This window comes from Zonotrichia albicollis, chromosome 25, assembly GCF_047830755.1.
Source record: "Zonotrichia albicollis isolate bZonAlb1 chromosome 25, bZonAlb1.hap1, whole genome shotgun sequence".
Lineage (NCBI taxonomy): Eukaryota > Metazoa > Chordata > Aves > Passeriformes > Passerellidae > Zonotrichia > Zonotrichia albicollis.
Window position 1 is genome coordinate 6,299,257 of NC_133843.1, and position 27,092 is coordinate 6,326,348.

The window sequence follows — 27,092 nt, forward strand, 5'->3', positions numbered from 1 at the left end:
AAACAGGGAAAACAGGGAAAACAGCCTCAGAGATCCCAAATCCCAGGAAACACGCGCTTCTGGGATGCAGCACCAGCTGGGATGGAGGGAGGGAGCAGGGGTTCAGAGATACCAAATCCCAGGAAAAGCCATTCCTGGGAATGCAGCCCCAGCTGGGAAGGGGGGAGCAGGGGCTGAGAGCTGCCCTCTCCCATTCCCATTCCTGCACCCATTCCCATTATCCCATTCCCACATTCCTGATCCCATATTCCTGTACTGTGTGGTTGGCCCCGAAGGCCACGTCCCTGACCCATTCCCATTGTCCTGATCCCATTATCCCAATCCCACATTCCCGTACTGTGTGGTTGGCCCCGCAGGCCGCATCCCTGACCCAATCCCATTATCCCAATCCCATATTCCCACATTCCCGTACCGTGTAGTTGCCCCTGCAGTCCACGTCCCTGACCCATTCCCACATTCCCAATCCCATTATCCTGATCCCATTATCCCGATCCCATATTCCCAAACTCCCGTATTGTGTGGTTGGTCCCGCAGGCCACGTCCCTGACCCATTCCCACATTCCCAATCCCATTATCCCATTCCCACCTTCCCACACTGTGTGGTTGGCCCAGCAGGCTATGACCCTGACCCATTCCCATTATCCCAGTCCCATTATCCCACATTCCCAATCCCACATTCCCACGTTCCCGTATCGTGTGGTTGGCCCCACAGGCCACGTCCCTGACCCATTCCCATTATCCCGATCCCATTAACCCGATCCCATTATTCCGATCCCACATTCCCACACTCCTGTACTGTGTAGTTGGCCCTGCAGGCCATGTCTCTGACCCATTCCCAATCCCATATTCCCATTCCCACATTCCCAATCCCGTTATCCCAATCCCATTATCCCGATCCCATTATCCCGATCCCACATTCCCAATCCCATTATCCCGATCCCACATTCCCACACTCCCGTACCGTGTGGTTGGCCCCGCAGGCCACGTCCCTGACCCATTCCCACATTCCCAATCCCACATTCCCAATCCCACATTCCCATCCCCACCCTCCCGTACCGTGTGGTTGGCCCCGCAGGCCACATTCCCGACCCATTCCCACATTCCCAATCCCACATTCCCAATCCCACATTCCCACACTCCCGTACCGTGTGGTTGGCCCCGCAGGCCACGTCCCTGACCCATTCCCGTTATCCCGATCCCATTATCCCAATCCCACTTTCCCACACTCCCGTATTGTGTGGTTGGCCCCACAGGCCACGTCCCTGACCCATTCCCATTATCCCAATCCCACATTCCCATTCCCATTATCCCGATCCCACATTCCCACACTCCAGTACCGTGTAGTTGGCCCTGCAGGCCACGTCTCTGACCCATTCCCATTATCCTGATCCCATTATCCCAATCCCACATTCCTGTACCGTGTAGTTGGCCCTGCAGGCCACATCCCTGACCCATTCCTGTTATCCCAATCCCACACTCCCGATCCCACATTCCCGATCCCACATTCCCACACTCCCATACCATGTGGTTGGCCCTGCAGGCCATGTCCCTGATCCATTCCCATTATCCCAATCCCATTATCCCAATCCCACATTCCCAATCCCATTATCCCAATCCCACATTCCCACACTCCTGTACCGTGTGGTTGGCCCCACAAGCCACATCCCTGACCCATTCCCAATCCCACATTCCCAATCCCACACTCCCATACTGTGTGGTTGGCCCTGCAGGCCATGTCCCTGATCCATTCCCATTATCCCAATCCCACATTCCCAATCCCACATTCCCAATCCCACATTCCCAATCCCACATTCCCATTCCCACCCTCCCGTACCGTGTGGTTGGCCCCGCAGGCCACGTCCCTGACCCATTCCCATTATCTCAGTCCCATTATCCCACATTCCCGATCCCACATTCCCAATCCCACATTCCCACCCTCCCGTACCGTGTGGTTGGCCCCGCAGGCCACGTCCCTGACCACGACGTTGGGCACGGGCAGCACCTGCCCGTCCTTGGTGCGCTCCACGAAGAGCGCCACGCGCCGCGGCAGCAGCTCGCAGTCGTACTCGATGCGCTGCGCCCGCGCGATGAACTTCCCGTCGGAATTGTGCCCTGCAACGGACACGGGGCACGGCCGGCCTGAGGGGGCATCCCAAACCGCCCCGATCCCATGGGGTCATCCTGAACCTGCCCCGATCCCATGAGGGCATCCTGAAGTGCCCCGATCCCATGGGGTGATCCAGAACTGCCCCGATCCCATGGGGTGATCCAGAACTGCCCCGATCCCACAGGGTGATCCAGAACTGCCCTGATCCCATGGGGTGATCCAGAACTGCCCCGATCCCACAGGGTGATCCTGAACTGCCCCAATCCCACAGGGTGATCCTGAACTGCCCCAATCCCATGGGGTGATCCAGAACTGCCCCAATCCCACAGGGTGATCCTGAAGTGCCCCAATCCCATGGGGTGATCCTGAAGTGCCCCAATCCCACAGGGTGATCCTGAACTGCCCCAATCCCAAGGGGTCATCCTGAAGTGCCCCGATCCTGTGGGGTCATCCCGAACTGCCCCAGTCCCATGGGGTCATCCCAAACTGCCCTGACCCCACAGGGTCATCCCGAACCTCCTCGGTCCTGCAAAGTCATCCCGAACTGCCCTGATCCCATGGCATGATCCTGAACTGCCCCAATCCCACAGGGTGATCCTGAACTGCCCCATCCTGTGGGATCATCCCGAACCACCCCGATCCCACAGGGTGATCCTGAACTGCCCTGATCCCGTGGGGTGATCCCATCCTGCCCTGATCCCACAGAATCACTCTGAACCACCCCGATCCTGTGGGGTCATCCTGAACCTGCTCCCTTCCCATGGGGGTGATCCCGAACCATCCTGATCCCACGGGGTGACTCTGAACTGCCCTGATCCCATGGGGTGATCCCATCCTGCCCTGATCCCACAGGGTCATCCCAAACCTGCCCCAATCCCATGGGGTCATCCCAAACTGCCCTGACCCCACAGGGTGATCCCAAACTGCCCCGATCCTGCAGGGTCATCTTGAAACCGCCCCAATTCCATGGTATAAACCCGAACTGCCCCAAACCCACAGGGTGATCCTGAACTGCCCCATCCTGTGGGGTCATCCTGAACCAACCTGATCCCATGGGATCATCCCAAACTGCCCCAATCCCACGGGGTCATCCCAAACCACCCAGACCACACAGGGTGATCCCGAACTGCCCCAATCCTGTGGGGTCATCCTGAACCTGCCCCCTTCCCATGGGGGTGATCCCGAACCATCCTGATTCCATGGGATCATCCTGAACTGCCCTGATCCCGTGGGGTGATCCCAAACTGCCCCATCCTGCGGGGTCATCCCAAACCATCCCAATCCCCTGGGGTCATTCCAAACTGCCCTGATCCCAAAGCACCCCATCCCAAGGGGTCATCCCAAACTGCCCTGGCTCCACAGGGTGATCCTGAACTGCCCCCATCCCACAGGGTCATCCCAAACCGCCCCAATCCTATGGGATCACCCTGAACCACCCCGATCCCATGGGATCATCCCAAACTGCCCCCACTCCACAGGATGATCCCAAACCAGCCCCAGTCCCACTGGATGATCCCAAATTCCACTGGATGATCCCATGGGATAAGCCCAAATCCCATACCCAGCTGGCCATACTCCGGACACCCAAAGGAATACAGGTTCCCATGGGGTGATCCCATGGGGTGATCCCACTCTCATGGGACGATCCCAAATCTCGTTCCCATGGATTGATCCCATAACTCCCGTACCCAGCTGGCCGTACTCGAGGCACCCGAAGGAATACAGGTTCCCATGGGGTGATCCCAAATCCCATTCCCATGGGATGAACCCATGGGGTGATCCCATAGATCCCAAATCCCGTACCCAGCTGGCCGTACTTGGGACACTCAAAAGAATACAGGTTCCCATGGGGTGATCCCAAATCCCGTTCCCATGGATTGATCCCAAATCCCATACCCAGCTGGCCGTACTCGGGGCACCCGAAGGAATACAGGATCCCATGGGATGATCCCATTCCATAGATCCCAAATCCTGTTCCCATGGGATGATCCCATAGATCCCATAAATGCCGTACCCAGCTGGCCGTACTCGGGGCACCCGAAGGAGTACAGGATCCCATGGGGTGATCCCAAATCCCATTCCCATTCCCATGGGATGATCCCATAAATGCCGTACCCAGCTGGCCGTACTCAGGGCACCCGAAGGAATACAGGTTCCCATGGGATAATCCCAAATCCCATTCCCATTCCATAGATCCCATAAATGCTGTACCCAGCTGGCCGTACTCGGGGCACCCGAAGGAGTACAGGTTCCCATGGGATGATCCCAAATCCCGTTCCCATGAGATGATCCCAAATCCCATTCCCATGGGATGATCCCAAATCCCATTCCCATGGGATGATCCCATGGATCCCATAAATCCCGTACCCAGCTGGCCGTACTCGGGACACCTGAAGGAATACAGGATCCCATGGGATGATACTAAATCCCATTCCCATGAGATAATCCCAAATCCCATTGCCATGGGATGATCCCAAATCCCATTCCCACTTGGTGATCCCATCCCATGGATCCCAAATCCCGTACCCAGCTGGCCGTACTCAGGGCACCTGAAGGAATACAGGTTCCCATGGGATGATCCCAAATCCCATTCCCATTCCCATGGATTGATCCCATAGATCCCGTACCCAGCTGGCCGTACTCGGGGCACCCGAAGGAATACAGGATCCCATGGGATGATCCCATTCCATAGATCCCAAATCCCATTTTTATGGATCCCAAATCCCATAAATGCCGTACCCAGCTGCCCATACTCGGGGCACCCGAAGGAATACAGGTTCCCCTTGCAGTCCATGACCATGCTGAACTCGGCCCCGCAGCCCAGCTTGGAGATCGGCTGCCCATTGTACAGGATCTGGGAAAAAACGGGAATGGGGTCAGGAAACCCGGGAAAATGGGAAAGGGGGATCAGGAAATCCAGGAAAATGGGAAAGGGGGATCAGAAAATCCGGGAAAATGGGATCAGAAATGCGGGAGAAGAGCAAAAATGGGGATCAGAAACACAGGAAAAGTTGGAAAAATGGGATCAGAAACACCTGGAAAAAAAGGTAAAATGGGGAATTTCCATGGGAAATCCCAGATCTCTGGGAAAAGCAGGAAAAACTGGATGAGAAAACAGAGGAAAAAGGAAAAAAGGGGAATTTTCCATGGGAAATCCTTGATCTGTGGGAAAAACAGGATGAGAAAACAGAGGAAAAAGGAAAAAAAGGGGAATTTTCCATGGGAAATCTGTGGGAAAAGCAAGAAAAACTGGATGAGGAAACACAGGAAAAAGGAAAAAAAAAGGAATTTTCCATGGGAAATCCTCGATCTGTGGGAAAAGCAGGAAAAACTGGATGAGAAAACAGAGGAAAAAGGGGGAATTTTTCCATGGGAAATCCTTGACCTGTGGGAAAAACAGGATGAGAAAACACAGGAAAAAGGAAAAAAGGGGAATTTTCCATGGGAAATCCCAGACCTGTGGGAAAAACAGGATGAGAAAACACAGGAAAAAGGAAAAAAAGGGGAATTTTTCCATGGGAAATCCCAGATCTGCGGGAAAAGCAGGAAAAACTGGATGAGAAAACACAGGAAAAAGGGGAATTTTCCATGGGAAATCCTTGATCTCTGGAAAAAACAGGAAAAATTGGATGGATGAGAAAACACAGAAAAAAAGTGGAATTTTTCCATGGGAGATCCTTGATCTGTGGGAAAAGCAGGATGAGAAAACACAGGAAAAAAAGGGCAATTTTCCATGGGAAATCCCAGATCTCTGGGAAAAGCAGGATGAGAAAACACAGGAAAAAGGAAAAAAAGGGGAATTTTTCCATGGGAGATCCCTGATCTCTGGGAAAAGCAGGAAAAACCTGGATGAGAAAACACAGGAAAAAGGAAAAAAAGGGGAATTTTCCATGGGAAATCTGTGGGAAAAGCAAGAAAAACTGGATGAGGAAACACAGGAAAAAGGAAAAAAAGGGAATTTTTCCATGGGAAATCCTTGATCTCTGGGAAAAGCAGGAAAAACTGGATGAGAAAACAGAGGAAAAAGGAAAAAAGGGGAATTTTCCATGGGAAATCTGCGGGAAAAGCAGGAAAAACTGGATGAGAAAACAGAGGAAAAAAAGGGGAATTTTTCCATGGGAAATCCCTGACCTGCAGGAAAAGCTGAAAAAACAGGAGCAAAAAAATTTGGGAAATGGGAAAACCAACAATCCCGAAAATCCCTAAAATCCTCCAAAATTCCATTTCCAAATCCTTTTGGCTTTTCCTCTCCCCACCACAGCTGGGAGGGAATTGTGCACCCCGAGGGGTTTTTAGGGAATTTGTCCCTAAAAGCCCCAAAATCCCTGGAATTTGCCCCAAATGTGGGATTTTGGGGGTACCTGGGTGGGGCTGGGCACGGCGTCCGTCTGGTTCCCCAGCCCCAGCTGGCCCAGCTTGTTCTCCCCGAACGCGAACACGGAGCCGCTCTCTGTGGGAAAAAATGGGAATTTTGGGGGAAAAAACGGGAATTTTGGGGGAAAAAACGGGATTTTGGGGTTGTTCTACCAGGATATAGGGGTGAAAGGGGCGGATTTGGGGGAATAAGGGGTGGAGTTCGGGGCAAAAGGGGAGGATTTTGGGGCAGTTTTTCTGGGATTTTGGGGAAAAGGGGTGGATTTGGAGTTTTCCCAGGATTTTGGGGGTGAAAGGGGCAGATTTAAGGGCAGTTTTTCTGGATTTTTGGGGTGAAAGGGATGGATTTGGGGCAGTTTTCCCGGGAAAGGAGTGGATTTGGGGTAGCTTTGCCAGGATCAGGGGAGTTTCCCGGGATGGGGCCATTTCCTGGGATTCAGTGAGTTCCCTGAGACCCAGCCCCATTTCCCAGGATCCAGGGCCCCATGTCCCGGGATCTGGGGCCATTTCTCAGGATCCAGCTCCATTTCCCCAGGATCCAGGGACCTATTTCCCCAGGGCCCATGTCTCAGGATCCAGCCCCGTGTCCCCGGGATCCCATCCCATTTCTCAGGACCCAGCCCTGTTTCCCTGGATCCAGCCCCGTTTCCCCAGAATTCAGGGCCATTTCCCAGGATCCAGCCCTGTGTCCTGGGGTCTGGCCCCATTTCCCAGGATCCAGCTCCATTTCCCCAGGATCCAGGGCCATTTCCCGAGATCTAGTTCCATTTCCCAGGATCTGGGGCCATCTCCCAGGATCCAGTCCCATATCCTCTGATCCAGCCCTGTTTCCCAGGATCCAGGGCCCCATGTCCTGGGATCTGGGGCCATTTCCTGGGATCCAGCCCCGTGTCCCCAGGATCCAGCTCCATTTCCCAGGATCCAGGGACCCGTTTCCCCAGGGCCATTTTACCAGGATCCAGCCTCATGTCTCAGGATCTGGGGCCATTTCCCTGGATCCAGCCCCGTGTCCTGTGATCCAGGGCCATTTCTCAGGATCCCGCCCCATGTCCCTGGGATCCCACCCCATTTCCCAGGATCCAGGGACCCGTTTCCCCAGGGCCCATGTCCCAGGATCCAGGGCCATTTCCCAGGATCCAGCCCCGTGTCCTGGGGTCTGGCCCCATCTCCCAGCATCCAGCCCCGTGTCCTGTGATCCAGCCCCGTTTCCCTGGATCCAGTCCCGTGTCCCCAGGATCCAGGGCCATTTCCAAGGATCCAGCCTCATGTCTCAGGATCTGGGGCCATTTCCCAGGACCCCGCCCCATTTCCCTGGATCCAGTCCTGTTTCCCCAGGATCCAGCACCATTTCCCAGCATCCAGCCCCGCTTCCTGGGATCCCACCCCATGTTCTGTGATCCAGCCCTGTTTCCCAGCATCCAGCCCCATTTCCCAGGATCCCGCCCCATTTCCCAGGATCCAGCCCCATTTCCCTGGATCCAGCCCCGTGTCCCCGGGATCCCACCCCATTTCCCATGACCCCGCCCCGTGTCCCGGGCTCCCGCCCCGTGCCCGGTACCGGTCAGTGCCAGGGTGTGGTTCCTGCCGCAGGCGGCCGCCACGATGGCCTCGCTGCCCAGGGCCTCGATCGGCCGTGGTGCCTCCACGCGCTTCGTGTCCCCGTGGCCCAGCTGCCCCTTCTCGTTCCGCCCTGCACCCCGAAATCCCCGCGGTCACCGGGGTGCCGCTGATCCCATTATCCCAGGAATATTCCTATTGATCCCGGGGTCACAGGGGTTCCCTCTGATCCCGCTATCCCAGGGGTTCCCTCTGATCCCACTATCCCAGGGGTTCCCTCTGATCCCAGAATCCCAGGAATATTCCTACTGATCCCGGAGTCACAGGGGTTCCCTCTGATCCCGGAATCCCAGCGGTTTCCTCTGATCCCAGAATCCCAGGGGTTCCTGCTGATCTCATTATCCCAGGAATATTCCTATTGATCCCAGAATCCCAGGGGTTCCCTCTGATCCCGGAATCCCAGGGTTTCCCACTGTCCCAGGGGTTCCCTCTGATCCCGGAGTCACAGGGGTTCCCTCTGATCCCAGAATCCCAGGGGTTCATTCTGATCCCAGAATCCCAGGGGTTTCCTCTGATCCCAGAATCCCAGGGTTTCCCACTGTCCCAGGGGTTTCCTCTGATCCCGGAATCCCAGGGGTTCCCTCTGATCCCGGAGTCACAGGGGTTCCTGCTGATCCCAAAATCCCAGGAATATTCCTATTGATCCCGTTATCCCAGGGGTTCCTGCTGAACCCACTATCCCAGGAATATTCCTATTGATCCCGGAGTCACAGGGGTTCCCTCTGATCCCACTGTCCCAGGGGTTCCCTCTGATCCTGCTGTCCCAGAGGTTCCCTCTGATCCCATTATCCCAGGAATATTCCTATTGATCCCGTTATCCCAGGGGTTCCTGCTGATCCCATTATTCCACGAATATTCCTATTGATCCCGGGGTCACAGGGGTTCCCCCTGATTCTGGAATCCCAGGGGTTCCCTCTGATCCCATTATCCCAGGGGTTCCCGCTGATCCCGGGGTCACAGGGGTTCCCTCTGATCCTGCAATCCCAGGGGTTCCCGCTGATCCCAAAATCCCAGGAATATTCCTATTGATCCCGGAATCCCAGGGGTTCCCTCTGATCCCGCTATCCCAGGGGTTTCCTCTGATCCCATTATCCCAGGAATATTCCTATTGATCCCAGAATCCCAGGGGTTCCTGCTGATCCCAGAATCCCAGGGGTTCCTGCTGATTCTGGAATCCCAGGGGTTCCCTCTGCTCCCACTATCCCAGGAATATTCCTATTGAACCCAGAATCCCAGGGGTTCCCTCTGATCCCGCTATCCCAGGAATATTCCTATTGAACCCAGAATCCCAGGGGTTCCCTCTGATCCCGCTATCCCAGGAATATTCCTATTGATCCCAGAATCCCAGGGGTTCCCTCTGACCCTGCAATCCCAGGGGTTCCCTCTGACCCTGCAATCCCAGGGGTTTCCCCTGATCCCGTTATCCCACGGGTTCCCAATGACCCCGCTCTCCCAGGGGGGTTGCCAAGATGGATCCTGCTATCCCAGGGGTGTTCCCAGGACAAATCCCATTATCCCAGGGGGGTTCCCTGGGTGGATCCCACTCTCCCAGCCAAGTTCCCAGGATATATTCCATTATCCCAGTGAAGGTTCCTGGGATGGATCCCACTCTCCCAGCCAAGTTCCCAGGATGGATCCCATTATCCCAGTGAAGGTTCCTGGGATGGATCCCACTCTCCCAGCCTGATTCCCGGGATGGATCCCATTATCCCAGGGGGTTCCCAGGATGGATCCCATTATCCCAGCTGGGTTTCCTGGATGGATCCCACTCTCCCAGCCGGGTTCCCAGGATGGATCCCACTCTCCCAGCCGGGTTCCCAGGATGGATCCCACTCTCCCAGCCGGGTTCCCAGGATGGATCCCACTATCCCAGTAAGGTTCCCAGGATGGCTCCTGCTCTCTGGGGGGGTTCCCTAGCTCAATCCCACTATCCCAGCCTGATTCCCGGGATGGCTCCCACTCTCCTAGGGGGTTCCTGGGATGGACCCCATTATCCCAGTGAAGGTTCCCAGGATGGATCCCACTCTCCCAGGATGGATCCCGCTCTCCCAGCCGGGTTCCCTGGATGGATCCCACTCTCCCCATGAAGGTTCCTGGGATGGATCCCACTCTCCCAGGATGGATCCCATTATCCCAGCCGGGTTCCCTGGATGGATCCCATTATCCCAGTGAAGGTTCCCAGGATGGATCCCGCTCTCCCAGCTGGGTTCCCTGGATGGATCCCATTATCCCAGTGAGGGTTCCCCAGATGGATCCCACTCTCCCAGCCTGATTCCCGGGATGGATCCCATTATCCCAGGGGGGGCTCCTGTTCCTGGGATGGATCCCATTATCCCAGCCACGTTCCCTGGATGGATCCCATTATCCCAGCTGGGTTCCCAGGATGGATCCCATTATCCCAGGGGGGGTTCCTGGGATTGATCCCACTATCCCAGCCAGGTTCCCTGGATGGATCCCATTATCCCCGTAAGGTTCCCTGGATGGCTCCTGCTGTCTGGGGGGGTTCCCTAGCTCGATCCCATTATCCCAGGAGGTTCCCAGGATGGATCCCATTATCCCAGTGAAGGTCCCCTGGATGGATCCCATTATCCCAGCCGGGTTCCCTGGATGGATTCTGCTCTCTGGGGGGGTTCCCAGGATGGATCCCATTATCCCAGCCTGGTTCCCAGGATGGATCCCATTATCCCAGCTGAGTTCCCAGGATGGATCCCACTCTCCCAGCCTGGTTTCCAGGACGGATCCCATTATCCCAGTAAGGTTCCTGGGATGGCTCCTGCTCTCTGGGGGGGTTCCCTAGCTCGATCCCACTCTCCCAGCCGGGTTCCCAGGACAGATCCCATTATCCCAGCCAGATTCCCTGGATGGATCCCATTATCCTGGGGGGGGTTCCTGGGATGGATCCCATTATCCCAGCCAGGTTCCCGGGATGGATCCCACTCTTCCAGATGGGTTCCCTGGATGGATCCCATTATCCCAGTGAGGGTTCCCAGGATGGATCCCACTATCCTGGTGAAGGTTCCCAGGATGGATCCCACTATCCCAGCCAAGTTCCCGGGATGGATCCCATTATCCCAGGATGGATCCCGCTCTCCCAGGATGGATCCCACTATCCCAGCCAAGTTCCCAGGATGGATCCCACTCTCCCAGGATGGATCCCACTCTCCCAGCCGGGTTCCCAGGATGGATCCCACTATCCTGGTGAAGGTTCCCAGGATGGCTCCCGCTCTCCCAGCCCTGTTCCCGGGCAGCTCCGGCTCACCCCAGCTCCAGAGGCGTCCCTCGGCCGTGATCAGCAGGCTGTGGGCGGCGCAGGGCCCCGACACCACCGAGCGCACGCGCAGCCCCCCCAGGCTCCCGTAGCGGTGCGGCCCCCACAGGTTCTGGCCCAGGTTCCGGTACGCCGCTGGAAAACACGGGAATGAGCGCGGGAGCGGGAAAATCACCGGGAAAATCAAATGGGAACACTGGGAAAATCATCTGGGAAAATCCGGGAAAATCATCTGGGAAAATCCGGGAAAATTCAGGAAAATCATCTGGGAAAATCCGGGAAAATTCAGGAAAAACATCTGGGAAAATTCAGGAAAAATTATCCCAGAAAATCCAGGAAAATCATCTGGGAATACTGGGAAAATAATCTGGGAAAATCTAGGAAAATAATCTGGGAAAATCTGGGGAAATCAGGCAGGAAAATAATCTGGGAATACAGGGAGAATAATCTGGGAAAATCCAGGAAAATTCAGGAAAATCATCTGGGAAAATTCAGGAAAAATTATCCCAGAAAATCCAGGAAAATAATCTGGGAATACTGGGAAAATAATCTGGGAAAATCCAGGAAAATTCAGGAAAATCATGGTGAGAAAATTCAGGAAAATCCAGGAAAATAATCTGGAAAAATCTGGGGAAATCAGACAGGAAAATCATCTGGGAATACTGGGAAAATAATCTGGGAAAATCCAGGAAAATAATACAGGAAGATCCAGGAAAATCATCTGGGAAAATTATCCTGGAAAATTCAGGAAAATAATACAGGAAAATCATCGAGGAAATTCTAGGAAAATCAGCCAGGAAAATCATCTGGGAATACCGGGAGAATATTCTGGGAAAATCCAGGAAAATTCAGGAAAATCATGGTGAGAAAATTCAGGAAAAATTATCCCAGAAAATCCAGGAAAATAATCTGGAAAAATCTGGGGAAATCAGACAGGAAAATCATCTGGGAATACTGGGAGAATATTCTGGGAAAATCCAGGAAAATCATCTGGGAAAATCTGGGAAAATTCAGGAAAAATTATCCCAGAAAATCCAGGAAAATAATCTGGGAAAATCAGTCAGGAAAATAATCTGGGAATACTGGGAGAATAATCTGGGAAAATCCAGGAAAATTCAGGAAAATCATCTGGGAAAATCCAGGAAAATCCAGGAAAATTCAGGAAAATCATCTGGGAAAATCTGGGAAAATTCAGGGAAAATGATCCCAGAAAATCCAGGAAAATAATCTGGGGAAATCAGTCAGGAAAATAATCTGGGAAAATCCAGGAAAATAATCTGGGAATACTGGGGAAATTCAGGAAAAATTATCCCAGAAAATCCAGGAAAATAATCTGGGAAAATCCAGGAAAATTCAGGAAAATCATAGTGAGAAAATCTGGGAAAATCCAGGAAAATAATCTGGGAATACTGGGAGAATATTCTGGGAAAATCCAGGAAAATTCAGGAAAATCATGGTGAGAAAATCTGGGAAAATCCAGGAAAATAATCTGGAAATATCTGGGGAAATCAGGCAGGAAAATCATCTGGGAAAATCCAGGAAAATAATACAGGAAAATTCAGGAAAATCATCTGGGAAAATCTGGGAAAATTCAGGAAAAATTATCCCAGAAAATCCAGGAGAAAAAATCTGGGAAAATCAGCCAGGAAAATCATCTGGAAATACCGGGAGAATATTCTGGGAAAATTCAGGAAAAACATCTGGGGAAATCAGCCAGGAAAATCATCTGGGAATACTGGGAAAATAATCTGGGAAAATCTAGGAAAATTCAGGAAAGTCATTGTGGGAAAATGTGGGAAGATCCAGGAAAATAATCTGGAAAAATCTGGGAAAATCAGCCAGGAAAATCATCTGGGAACACCGGGAGAATATTCTGGGAAAATCCAGGAAAATTCAGGAAAATCATGGTGAGAAAATCTGGGAAGATCCAGGAAAATAATCTGGAAAAATCTGGGAAAATTCAGGAAAAATGATCCCAGAAAATCCAGGCAAATAATCTGGAAAAATCTGGGAAAATCAGCCAGGGAAATCATCTGGGAATACTGGGAAAATAATCTGGGAAAATCCAGGAAAATCATCTGGGAAAATCTGGGAAAATTCAGGAAAAATTATCCCAGAAAATCCAGGAAAATAATCTGGGAAAATCAGTCAGGAAAATAATCTGGGAATACCGGGAGAATATTCTGGGAAAATTCAGGAAAAACATCTGGGGAAATCAGACAGGAAAATGATCTGGGAATACTGGGAAAACAATCTGGGAAAATCTAGGAAAATTCAGGAAAATCATTGTGAGAAAATCTGGGAAGATCCAGGAAAATAATCTGGAAAAATCTGAGAAAATCAGCCAGGAAAATTATCTGGGAATACTGGGAGAATATTCTGGGAAAATCCAGGAAAATTCAGGAAAATCATCTGGGAAAATTCAGGAAAAATTATCCCAGAAAATCCAGGAAAATAACCTGGGAAAATCAGCCAGGAAAATCATCTGGGAATACTGGGAAAATAATCTGGGAAAATCCAGGAAAATTCAGGAAAATCATCTGGGAAAACCTGGGAAAATCCAGGGAAAATTATCCCAGAAAATCCAGGAAAATAATCTGGGAAAATCTGGGGAAATCAGACAGGAAAATAATTTGGGAATACTGGGAAAATAATCTGGAAAAATCCAGGAAAATTCAGGAAAGTCATCTGGGAAAATCCAGGAAAATAATACAGGAAGATCCAGGAAAATCATCTGGGAAAATCCGGGAAAATTATCCCGGAAAATTCAGGAAAATAATACAGGAAAATCATCCAGGAAATTCTAGGAAAATCAACCAGGAAAATCATCTGGGAATACTGGGAAAACAATCTGGGAAAATCCAGGAAAATTCAGGAAAATCACCTGGGAAAATCTGGGAAAATTCAGGAAAAATTATCCCAGAAAATCCAGGAAAATAATCTGGGAAAATCTGGGAATACCGGGAAAATAATCCAGGAAAATCGTGTGGGAAAATTCAGGAAAATAATACAGGAAAATCTGGGAAAATTATCCTGGAAAATCCAGGAAAATCTGGTAAAATCATCTTGGAAAACCTGGGAAAATGATCTGGGAAAATCCAGGAAATTCTGGAAAAATCAACCAGAAAAATCATCTGGGAATACTGGGAAAATCCAGGAATTATTAGGAATAATTAGGAAAATCAATTAGGAAAATCATCTGGGAATACTGGAAAAATCACCCAGAAAAACAATCCAGGAATTAATTTTGGGCCCCAAATTCAAACCTAAAACTGTGACTCCTCCCCCAGCTCGTTAATTTAAACATTAATTAATTTAAATGCTAATTTTTAATATTAATTAAACATATCCCCTAAAAAGAAGGATGTAATTAATGAACTAAAAATGAAGCAGAGGTTTAATTTGGCAATTGTGCCCCAATTAAGGGGTGAAATTGTGGCTCCTCCCCGGTAATTAATGAAAATAATTAATTAGAAATAGATAAAAATAATCAGGAAAAGGAATGGACTATAAAAGCATTCTAATTAAAATTATTCTTTGTTTTGCTTTGCCACAGGTCTGGTGCACCCCAAATTAATGTATCCAACCTAATTAACCAGCTTTCAAATTAATTAGATATTAAATATATTAAAATAATGAACCAGCTTTCAAATTAATTAGGTATTAAATATAAATACATTAAAATAACAAACCAGCTTAAAAATTAATTAGATATTAAATATAAATATATTAAAATAATGAACCAGCTTTAAATATAATTAGATATTAAACATAAATATATTAAAATAACAAACCAGCTTTAAAATTAATTAGATATTAAATATAAATATATTAAATAGTGAACCAGCTTTAATTAGATATTAAATATAAATATATTAAAATAACGAAATAATTGATGAACTATAAATGGATCCAAATTAAGCAAAGTCTTAATTTGGACTCAAACCTGCTCTAATTAAGGGGTGAAACTGAGGCTCCTCCCCCAGTTAATTGATTGATTAATTAATTAGAAGTACATAAAAACAATCAGTAAATTAACGAATCCTGTCCCAAAACATTCATTAATTACTAATTAATACCAATTAATCACAGACATTAGTGAGCCCCTACCCTGTCCCAAACTGTTCATTGATTACTAATTAATACCAATTAATTAACTAATCAGCCATTAGTAAGCCCCTAACCTGCTCCAAACCCTTTATTGATTACTAATTGATACTGATTAATTAATCAGCTATTAAGGACCTCTACCCTGCCCCAAAACATTTATTAATTACTAATTAACCTCAAATCAATACCAATTAATCCCAGCCACTAATGGGGCCCTACCCTGCCCCAAACCATTCATTGATTACTAATTATTACCAATTAATCACAGCCATTAGTGAGCCCCTATTCTGCCCCAAACCCTGCATTGATAATAACTAATAATTATTAAATTATTAGTTAATGAATTAATTGTCAATACCAATTAATTAACCAGCTATTAAGTACCTCTGCCCTGTCCCAAAACATTCATTAATTACTAATTAACCTCAAATCAATACCAATTAATCCCAGCCATTAATGAGCCCCTACCCTGCCCCAAACCACTTATTGATTACTAATTAATACCAATTAATTAATGAGCCATTAATGAGCCCCTCTCCTGCCCCAAACCATTTGTTGATTACTAATTAATATCAATTAATTAATGAGCCCCTACCCTGCCCCAAACCATTCATTGATTACTAATTAATACCAACTAATTAATGAGCCATTAATGAGCCTCTCTCCTGCCCCAAACCATTCATTGATTACTAATTAATACCAATTAATTAATGAGCCATTAATGAGCCCCTACCCTGCCCCAAACCATTTGTTGATTACTAATTAATACCAATTAATTAACTAATCAGCCATTAGTGAGCCCCTAACCTGCTCCAAACCCTTCATTGATTACTAATTGATACAGATTAATTAATCAGCTATTAAGGACCTCTACCCTGTCCCAAAACAATTATTAATTACTAATTAACCTCAAATCAATACCAATTAATCCCAGCCATTAATGAGGCCCTACCCTGCCCCAAACTGTTCATTGATTACTAATTAACCCACAGTAATCAGGTATTAATGAGCCCTACCCTGCCCCAAACCACTTATTGATTACTAATTAATACCAATTAATTAATGAGCCATTAATGAGCCCCTACCCTGCCCCAAACCATTTGTTGATTACTAATTAATACCAATTAATTAATGAGCCCCTACCCTGCCCCAAACCATTCATTGATTACTAATTAATACCAATTAATTAATGAGCCATTAATGAGCCCCTCTCCTGCCCCAAACCATTTGTTGATTACTAATTAATATCAATTAATTAATGAGCCCCTACCCTGCCCCAAACCATTTACTGATTACTAATTAATACCAATTAATTAATGAGCCATTAGTGAGCCCCTACCCTGCCCCAAACCATTTGTTGATTACTAATTAATATCAATTAATTAATGAGCCCCTACCCTGCCCCAAACCATTTACTGATTACTAATTAATATCAATTAATTAATGAGCCATTAATGAGCCCCTCTCCTGCCCCAAACCATTCATTGATTACTAATTAATACCAATTAATTAATGAGCCCCTACCCTGCCCCAAACCATTCATTAATTCTAATTAACAGCAGGTAATCAATCAGCCCTTGCCTGCCCCACGCCGCTCATTAATGACTCATTAAGCAGTTAATGAGCAGCCCCAGCCAGCCCACAGGGTTCATTGATGGCTAATTAAGCAGTAATTAGTTAATGAGCCCCTACCCTGCTGCTTGGGCACCTCCTTGCGGCCGATCAGGTCCCAGTTGGTGGCACCGAAGATCAGGAGCTGCCCCCGGCTCTTGGAGCCCTCCAGCTTCTGCGGGACACGGGGACATCAGGGACAGGGGGACATCAGGGGGTATTGGGGACATCAGGGGACATTGGGGACATTGGGGGCATCAGGGGATATTGGGGACATTGGGGACATTGGGGCATTGGGAGCATTGGGGGCATTGGGGGCATCAGGGGACATTGGGGACATTGGGGGCATTGAGGACATGGGACACATCAGGGGCATGGGGACATCAGGGGACATTGGCACATCAAGGACACGGGGGGCATTGGGACATTAGGGACATTGGGGGCATTGGGAGCATTGGGGGCATCAGGGGACATTGGGGACATTGGGGGCATTGAGGACATGGGACACATCAGGGACATGGGGACATCAGGGGACATTGTCCCAATGCCCCCCATGTCCTTGATGTGCCATTGGGGACACGGGGACATCAGGGGACATTGGGGACATCAGGGGACATCAGGGGACATCAGGGAACATTGGGGGCATTGGGGACATCAAGGACACTGAGGACATGGAGGACATCAGGGGACAGGGGACATTGGGGACATCAAGGGACATTGGGGGCATTGGGGACATTGGGACATTGGGGACATCAGGGGGCATTGGGGACACGGGGACATTGGGGGCATGGGGACATCAGGGGACATTGGCACATCAAGGACATGGGGGGCATTGGGACATTAGGGACATGGGGGACATTGGGGGCATCGGGGACATAGGGACATCAAGGACATTGAGGACATGGGACACATCAGGGGACTGGGGGACATGAGGGGACATGAGGGGCATCAGGGACATGGGGGCATTGGGGACATTGGGGACACGGGGACATTGGGGGCATTGGGGACATGGGATATCAGGGGACATTGGGGGCATTGGGGACATGGGGGGACATTGGGGACATTGGGGGACATGAAGGACATTGGGGACATCAGGGACAGGGGGACATCAGGGGACATGGGGGGCACTGGGGGCATTGGGGATATTGGGGACATCAGGGACATGAGGGACACAGGGACATGGGGGGACATTGGGGACATGGGGACATCAGGGAAGGGGAACATTGGGACATGAGGGACATAGGGACATCAAGGGACATGGGGGACATTGGGGACGTAGGGGACACAGGGGACATTTGGGGTGTGGGGGATGTGGGGGACATTTGGGCTGTGGGGGACACAGGGGGACATTGGGGGTGCAGAGGGGATGGGGGGGACACTGGGGACAGAGCCAGCAGGGACATGGGGGCAATGATGGGGTGGGGTGGGGCGGTCAGGGGGTGCAGCGGGGTTTGGGGTGCAGTGGGGTGGGATGGGGGGGATCAGGGGATGCAGAAGGGTTTGGGGTGCAATGGGGTGGAACAGGAGGTACAAGGGGGCACAGCGGGGGTGTATAAAGGGGCACAATGGGGGCACAGTGGGTGCAAGGGGCGCAGTGGGGGTGTGTAATGGGGCACAATGGGGGCACAGTGGGGGTGTCTCATGGGGCACAGTGGGGGCACACTGGGGGTGTCTCACAGGGCACAGTGGGGATCTCTCATGGGGCACAGAGGGGGCACAGCGGGGGTGTGTAATGGGGCACAATGGGGGCACACTGGGGGTGTCTCACAGGGCACAGTGGGGATCTCTCATGGGGCACAGAGAGGGCACAGTGGGGATCTCTCATGGGGCACAATGGGGGCACACTGGGGGTGTCTCATGGGGCACAGTGGGGGTGTCTCATGGGGCACAGAGAGGGCACACTGGGGATCTCTCATGGGGCACAATGGGGGCACACTGGGGGTGTGTAATGGGGCACAACAGGGGCACAATGGGGGCACACTGGGGGTGTCTCGGGGCACAGACGGGGCAGAGTGGGGATCTCTCATGGGGCACACTGGGGATGTGTAATGGGGCACAGTGGGGACACAGTGGGGGTGTCTCACAGGGCACAGCGGGGATCTCTCATGGGGCACAATGGGGGCACACTGGGGGTGTCTCATGGGGCACAATGGGGGCACACTGGGGGTGTCTCATGGGGCACAGTGGGGGTGTCTCATGGGGCACAGAGAGGGCACACTGGGGATCTCTCATGGGGCACAATGGGGGCACACTGGGGGCGTCTCATGGGACACAGTGGGGGTGTCTCATGGGGCACAGAGAGGGCACACTGGGGATCTCTCATGGGGCACAATGGGGGCACACTGGGGGTGTCTCATGGGGACACAGTGGGGGTGTCTCACAGGGCACAGTGGGGATCTCTCATGGGGCACAATGGGGGCACACTGGGGATGTGTAATGGGGCACAATGGGGACACAGTGGGGGTGTCTCATGGGGCACAATGGGGGCACACTATGGGTGTCTCATGGGGCACAATGGGGGCACAGTGGGGCTGTCTCACAGGGCACAGTGGGGATGTGTAATGGGGCACAAAGGGGGCACACTGGGGGTGTCTCACAGGGCACAATGGGGATCTCTCATGAGGCACAATGGGGACACACTGGGGGTGTCTCACAGGGCACAGTGGGGATCTCTCATGGGGCACAGTGGGGCACGGGGGGGTACCCCAGGGTCCCGAGGGTGCTGCCGCCCGCCCCCCCGAGCTCACGATGCGCTCCTTGCTGTGCTCGGGCTCGCAGATCACCACGCTCTGCCCGCGGGCCCCGGGGCCTCCAGGCCCCGCCGCCGCCGCCGTCGCCGCCGCCCCGCCGGGCCTGCCGGGCCTGCGGGCCCCGGGGCTGCCGTCCCGCGGCCGCCGCTCCCGGGGCGCCTCATCCTCGCTGCTGCCGCCGCTGCTGCCGCCGCTGGGCCGGGGCCGCCGCCGCCCGCCGCCCTGAGGGCCCGGCCGCCGCCGCCCGCCGCCCTGAGGGCCCGGGCCCGCAGCGTCCCAGGGCGGCCCCGCCGCCTTCCTGCGGGGCATGGCTGCGGGAACGCGTCAGCCGCCGCACCGACACACGGACACACAGACAGCGACACACGGACAGGCAGACAGACAGGGACACACAGAAACACACAGACAGACACCCACAGGCACCGGGACACGTGGTGAGGGGAGATGGGGACACCTCGTGAGGAGGAACAGTGAGGGGAAATGGGGACAGAGAGGGGAAATGGGGGAAGTGGGGTGAGGGGGCACAGTGAGGGGAAATGGGGACAGAGAGGGAGCCGCTGTGGGGGGAGCACTAGGGAATGAGAGGGGACTCGGGGTGAGGGGAGATGGGGGACAAGGCATGAGGGGACATGGGAGATTTGGGGGACGGGGTGAGGGGAGATGGGGGACAAGGCATGAGGGGACATGGGAGATTTGGGGGACGGGGTGAGGGAAGATGGGAGATTTGGGGGACGGGGTGAGGGAAGATGGGGGACACGGGGTGAGGGGAGATGAGAGATTTGGGGGACAGGGTGAGGGAAGATGGGAGATTTTGGGGACAGGGATGAGGGAAGATGGGGGACACGGGGTGAGGGGAGATGAGAGATTTTGGGGACAAGGATGAGGGAAGATGGGGGACACGGGGTGAGGGGAGATGAGAGATTTGGGGGACAGGGTGAGGGAAGATGGGGGACACGGGGTGAGGGAAGATGGGGGACACGGGGTGAGGGGAGATGAAAGATTTGGGGGACAGGGTGAGGGAAGATGGGGGACACGGGGTGAGGGGAGATGAGAGATTTGGGGGACAGGGATGAGGGAAGATGGGGGACACGGGGTGAGGGGAGATGAGAGATTTGGGGGACAGGGGGTGAGGGGAGATGGGCAGGATATGAGGGGAGACGGGATGGGGGCAGAATGGGGAGACCCCCATGAGCAGGGCATGGAGGGGATGTGGGGGGACAAGGGCTGAGGGGAGATGGGGGACAGGGGGACAGGGTGTGGGGACAGAAGGGATCCCAGCTGGAGGGGAAAAGGGGGATACGGGGTGAGGGGAAAAGGGGGACCCACCGTGGTGGCCATGAGGGATGAGAGGTGGGACCTCCAGTGAGGGGGACAGAGCAGGGACATGGGGGAGAAATGGGGGACCCCTGTGGGGGTGATATGGGGGGATCCTGGCTGGGGACAGAGAGGGACATATGGGGGGGGGATGTGGGGGACATGGGGAGGTTTGGGGGGGACATTGGGGGGTTTGCAAGGACATGGGGACAAAGGTGACCCCCAGCCAAGGGACATGGGGGACATGGGATGGGACAAATGCGATTTGGGGACATGGGGAGGGGAAAATGAGGGGATTTGGGGGACATGGGACTAGGCCACACAGGGAGATTTGGGGGACATGGAATGAGGGGGACACGGGGAGAGGGAAGGGGGCTAGAAAAGGGGGATTGGAAAGGGGGTCAGAAAGAGGGGGAGCTGGAAAAGAGGGTCGGGCAAAGGGGGAGCTGGGAAGTGCAAAGGGGAGCACACTGAGGGTCTCGGGGAGATTTAGGGGTGCACAGGAGGGTCCCGGGGGGTTTTGGGGTACCGGGGGGGTTCCCACAGGGGATCCGGGGCAGGAAAAGGGCCCGGAGACAAAGGGAATCGCGGGGCAAGGGGAGCACCGGGGGGAATTTGGGATCCCCACCCCAAACCGCCCGGAACCCCCAAACAAACCCCGGCGCTCTCGGGGCGCTGCCGCTGGATTTTGGGGTGGGGGCGATTTCGTGGATTGGGAAAGGGCAGAGCCCCCCCGGGGGTCTCCCCCGTGTCCATCCCGCCGCCCCCCCCGCATTCCCATTCCCAGATTTCCCTGGAACAATGGGATCTCTGTCTGCCCCCCTCGCACCACGTGGATCCGCCTTCTTTTTTTTTTTTTTATTTTTCCCTTTTTCTTTTTTTTAAACCATTTTTCCGCTCCCCAACCCCAAACCCCTCTCCCCAAACCCCACTTTTTAACCCCCCAAATTCCAAACCTGATTTTTTAGGACGAGAGGTGCAGCATAAAGAAAGCGGCGGGGCGCGGGGGCCTTGGCACTATTTTTGGTGTGGCGGTTCCTGTTGCAGGAAAAGAAAAAAAAAAAAAAAAAAAAAAAAAAGGTAATTTTGGGCGAGTTTTTTTTTCTTTTTTTTCCCCTCCTCCTCCTCGCTTTTTTTGGGGTTTTTTTTTGTTTTTTTTTTTTTAATCCCACCCACCGAATGCCCTGAGAGCGGGAGTGCGGGCGAGGAGCGGGACAATACAAAACAGAAGCACATGGAGGGATGGATGGGCAGGAAAAGGGGGAAAGGCAGAAAGGAGAGCCCGGATCCCGCCGGCGGCCGTGAGGGAGCGGCCCCGCGGCCCCGGCGGCTCCGGCAGCTCCATCTTTAGGGCTGGAAGACTCCGAATATCCCGGGTTTTATTTTTGGGAAAGGGGATTTGGGGGTTTAGGGATGGGAGGAATTGGATTTTTTGGGTTTTTTTGGGGGGTTTTTTTCACCGAGGAAAAGTGGGTGTAGGGGGGTTAATGTAAGGATGCCGTGGGGTTTGTTCCCCACAAAAAAAATCATGGATGGATGGATGCTGTGGGGTTTGTTCCCAAAAAATCATAAATGTAAGGATTCCCTGGGGTTTCTACCCCAAAATATCTTAAATAATAAATGTATTAAATATTAAATAAATGTACTAAATAATAAATGTATTAAAATAATAAATGTATGGGGTTTGTTCCCCACAAACAAAATCATGGATGGATGGATGCCGTGAGGTTTCTTCCCAAAAATATAATAAATGTATGGAGTCCAAAAACGATCAATGCAAGGATTCCATTAAAAAAAATCATAAATGCAGGGATGCCGTGGGGTTTGTTCCCCAAAATATAATGAATGTATGGATTTCGTGAAGTTTGTTCCCCAAAATATAATAAATGTATGGATTCCGTGGGGTTTCTGCCCCAAAATATCTTAAATAATAAAGTATGGATACCGTGGGGTTTGTTCCCCCAAAATATAATAAAGGTAAGGATTCCGTGGGGTTTGTTGCCCACAAAAAAAAATCATAAATGTATGGATTCCGTGGGGTTTGCTCCCCACAAAAAAAATCATGGATGGATGGATGCTGTGGGGTTTGTTCCCCAAAAATCATAAATGTATGGATTCCCTGGGGTTTCTACCTCAAAATATTATAAATAATAAATGCATGGATTCCATGGGGTTTGTTCCCCACAACAAAATCATGGATGGATGGATGCCGTGGGGTTTGTTCCCCAAAAATCATAAATGTATGGATTTCGTGAGGTTTGTTCCCCAAAAATAATAAATGTAAGGATTCTGTGGGGTTTCTACCCCAAAATATTATAAATAATAAATGCATGGATGCTGTGAGGTTTGTTCCCAAAAAATAATAAATGTATGGATGCCGTGGGGTTTGTTCCCCACAAAAATAATAAATGTATGGATTCTGTGGGGTTTCTACCCCAAAATATCTTAAATAATAAATGTAAGGATTCCGTGGGGCTTCCACCCCAAAATATTATAAATAATAAATGTACAGATTCCATGGGGTTTGTTCCCCCAAAAATCATAAATGTATGGATTCCAAAAACGATCAATGTAAGGATTCCATTAAAAAAATCATAAATGCAGGGATGCCATGGGGTTTGTTCCCCCAAAATTAATAATTAATAAATGTAAGGATTCTATGGGGTTTGTTCCCCAAATTAATAAATGTAAGGATTCTGTGGGGTTTCTGCCCCAAAATATTATAAATAATAAATGTATGGATTCCATAAGGTTTGTTCCCAAAATATAATAAATGTAAGTGTTCTGTGGGGTTTCTACCCCAGGATATCTTAAATAATAAATGTATGGATTTCGTGGGGTTTGTTCCCCAAAAATCATAAATGTATGGGTTCCAATATGTTTGTTCCCAAAATATCATAAATAATAAATGCAGGGATTCTATGGGGTTTGTTCCCCACAAAAAAAATCATAAATGTATAGGTTCCAATATGTTTGTTCCCAAAAAATCATAAATCATAAATGCATGGATTCCATGGAGTTTGTTCCCCAAAAATAATAAATGTAAGGATTCCAATATGTTTGTTCCCCAAAAAATCATAAATAATAAATGCAGGGATTCTATGGGGTTTGTTCCCCCAAAATGAATAAATAATAAATGTAAGGATTCCATGGGGTTTGTTCCCCAAAAATAATAAATTAAGGATTCCGTGGGGTTTCTACCCCAAAATATTATAAATAATAAATGTATGGATTCCATATAGTTTGTTCCCAAAAAATAATAAATGCATGGATTCCATGGGGTTTGTTCCCAAAAAAATCATAAATGAAAATATTCCATGTGTGTGTTCCCAGAAAATCATAAATGCACAGATTCCATAGGGTTTCTATCCCAGAAAATCATAAATAATGAATGCAGGGATTCCATGGGGTTTGATCCCCAAAAATTAATAAATGTATTATTATGTATTTATTAATAAATTTAATAATTTATTTAATTATATATTATTTTATATTAAATATATTAATTGATATTAATTTATATTAAATATTAAATATATTTAACAATAAATGTATTATTTATTTATTTAATAAATAAATGGATTCCATTGGGTTTCCTCCCAAAAAATAAATGTGTATTTATTTTTTTTCCTCCCCAGAATTAAATTAAATCCACTCATTCCAATGGATTCCCCCCTCAAAAAAAAAGAAAAAAAAATTAAATTCCCTTATTGCAATGGATTTTCCTCCCAAAATTAAATTCACTTATTACAAATGGATTTCACCCCCAAAAAAATAAATCCACATATTTCCAAGGGATTTCCCCCCCAAATTAAATTCATTTATTCCAAGGATTTTTTTCCCCCCATAACAAAACCACATCTTGCAAATATTCCCCAAAAAATCAATTTATTGCCTTTATTCCAAAGGTTTTTCCCACTCTGAAAAGAAATGTACACGTTAATAAATGGATTTTTCCAGGAAATAAATGGAAATATTCTCTTTATTCCAGGTGGCTTTTTTTGGTTTTTTAATAACCAGGAGAAAATTTCCTTGGGAATTTGTGGTGCCTTGGGAATTTGGGATAAATTTGGGATATTTGGGGTAAATTTGGAATATTTTGATGGAATAAATTTAGGATATTTGGGATAAATTTGGGATTTTTCATTGGGATAAATTTGGGATTAAATCTGGGATAATTGGTATTAAATTGGGAAAATTTTTGGATATATTTGGGATATTTCACTGGGATAAATTTGGAATATTTCAGTGGGGTAAATTTGGGAAAATTGGGACTAAATTTGGAAAATTTGGGATATTTCACTTGGATAAATGTGGGGTTAAATTTAGGATAACTGGAATTAAATTTGGGAAATTTGGGATATATTTGGGATATTTCACTGGGGTAAATTTGGAGTAATTGGGATTAAATTTGGGATATTTGGGATAAATATGGGATTTTTCATTGGGATAAAGTTGGGATTAAATTTGGAAAAATTGGAATAATTGGGATTAAATTGGGGGAATTTGGATTAAATTTGGGATGTTTCACTGGGATAAATTTGGGATTAAATTGGGAAAATTTTGGGATAAATTTGGGATATTTCAGTGGGGTAAATTTGAGATAATTGAGGCTAAATTTAGAAAATTTGAGATATTTCAGGGATAAATGTGGGATTAAATTTGGAAAATCTGGGACCTTTCACTGGGACAAATTTGGATTAAATTTGGGATGTTTCACTGGGATAAATTTGGGATTAAATGTGGAAAATGTTGGGATCAATTTGTGATATTTCACTGGAATAAATTTAGGATATTCCTCAATTTATTGCAATTTCGGGATGGGCCCCAAGCCTGCAGAAAAACCCCAAAAACCCCAAAAATCCTTTCAAAGAAAGGGAAGGAAAAGGCGAATTCCCTACTCACGGAATGATCCCGGGATCTCCGAGGGCAGCGGGGCCGGCTCTGGGATTTTCCAGCTTTTTCCCTAAAAAGGGGATTTGGCCCCAAAAGGCCCGGCCGGGGTTTGTGGGGAGCCGGGAATGCCGGGGCAGGCAGGGACCGGCCGGCTGGAACCGGTTGGGCTGGGAGACGATGGAAAAACCGGAATGGGAACGGGAACGGGAACGGGAATGGCTGACCCGGGATAACCCCGGAGCTTCAGGGGGGGATTTGGGGAGGCCGTGGGATTGGGATTGATTTGGGATATCCGTGAGATTGGGATCTCTGAGAAAGGGGATTTGGGGTATCCATGGGAGTGGGGTATCCATGGGATTGGGGTCTCTGGGATTTGGGATATCCATGGGATTGGGATCTATTTGGGGTATCCATGGGATTGGGATATCCATGGGATTGGGGTCTCTGGGATTTGGGATATCTGTGAGATTGGGATCTCTGGGATTTGGGATACCCATGGCATTAGGATCACTGGGATTCAGGGAATTTGGGATATCCATGGGATTGGGATTGATTTGGGATATCCATGGGAGTGGGATCTTTGGGAAAGGGGATTTGGGATATCCATGGGAGTGGGATTGATTTGGGGTATCCATGGGATTGGGATTGATTTGGGATATCCATGGGATTGAGATCTCTGAGAAAGGGGATTTGGAGTGTCCGTGGGATTGGGGTCTCTGGGATTTGGGGTATCCATGGGATTGGGATCTATTTGGGATATCCATGGGATATCCATGGGATTGGGGTCTATTTGGGGTATCCATGGGATTGGGATCTCTGGGATTTGGGATATCCATGGGATTGGGATCTATTTGGGATATCCATGGGATTGGGATAGCCATGGGATTGGGATCTCTGGGATTTGGGATTTGGGGTATCCATGGGATTGGGATATCCATGGGATTGGGGTCTATTTGGGATATCCATGGGACTGGGATCTCTGGGAAAGGGAGATTTGTATCCCTGGATGTGATATCCATGGGGATTGGGATCATTGGGAAAGGGG

General features: G+C 49.8%; 1 protein-coding gene across 5 annotated transcripts in view; it reads right to left on the reverse strand.

Moving 5' to 3' along the window:
* RCC2 (regulator of chromosome condensation 2) overlaps window positions 1-22,386 on the reverse strand; it is a 38,366-nt gene extending 15,980 nt beyond the window's left edge. For 3 of the 5 annotated variants that reach the window (XM_074558464.1, XM_074558467.1, XM_074558469.1), the window contains exons 1-10: window positions 22,328-22,386; window positions 22,108-22,189; window positions 19,835-20,148; window positions 17,169-17,262; window positions 11,358-11,501; window positions 8,040-8,171; window positions 6,469-6,557; window positions 4,870-4,961; window positions 4,475-4,497; window positions 1,946-2,112 (exon numbers count right to left, since the gene is read on the reverse strand). In XM_074558464.1, coding sequence (XP_074414565.1) covers window positions 1,946-2,112; window positions 4,475-4,497; window positions 4,870-4,961; window positions 6,469-6,557; window positions 8,040-8,171; window positions 11,358-11,501; window positions 17,169-17,262; window positions 19,835-20,146 — 1,053 coding nt within the window. In that variant the 5' untranslated portion in view covers window positions 20,147-20,148; window positions 22,108-22,189; window positions 22,328-22,386. Of the gene's footprint in view, window positions 1-1,945; window positions 2,113-4,474; window positions 4,498-4,633; window positions 4,657-4,846; window positions 4,962-6,468; window positions 6,558-8,039; window positions 8,172-11,357; window positions 11,502-17,168; window positions 17,263-19,834; window positions 20,149-22,107; window positions 22,190-22,327 lie in introns of all 5 variants that reach the window. The other 2 variants (XM_074558466.1, XM_074558465.1) reach the window with 2 other exon arrangements.
* Between the last annotated feature and the right edge of the window lie 4,706 nt (window positions 22,387-27,092).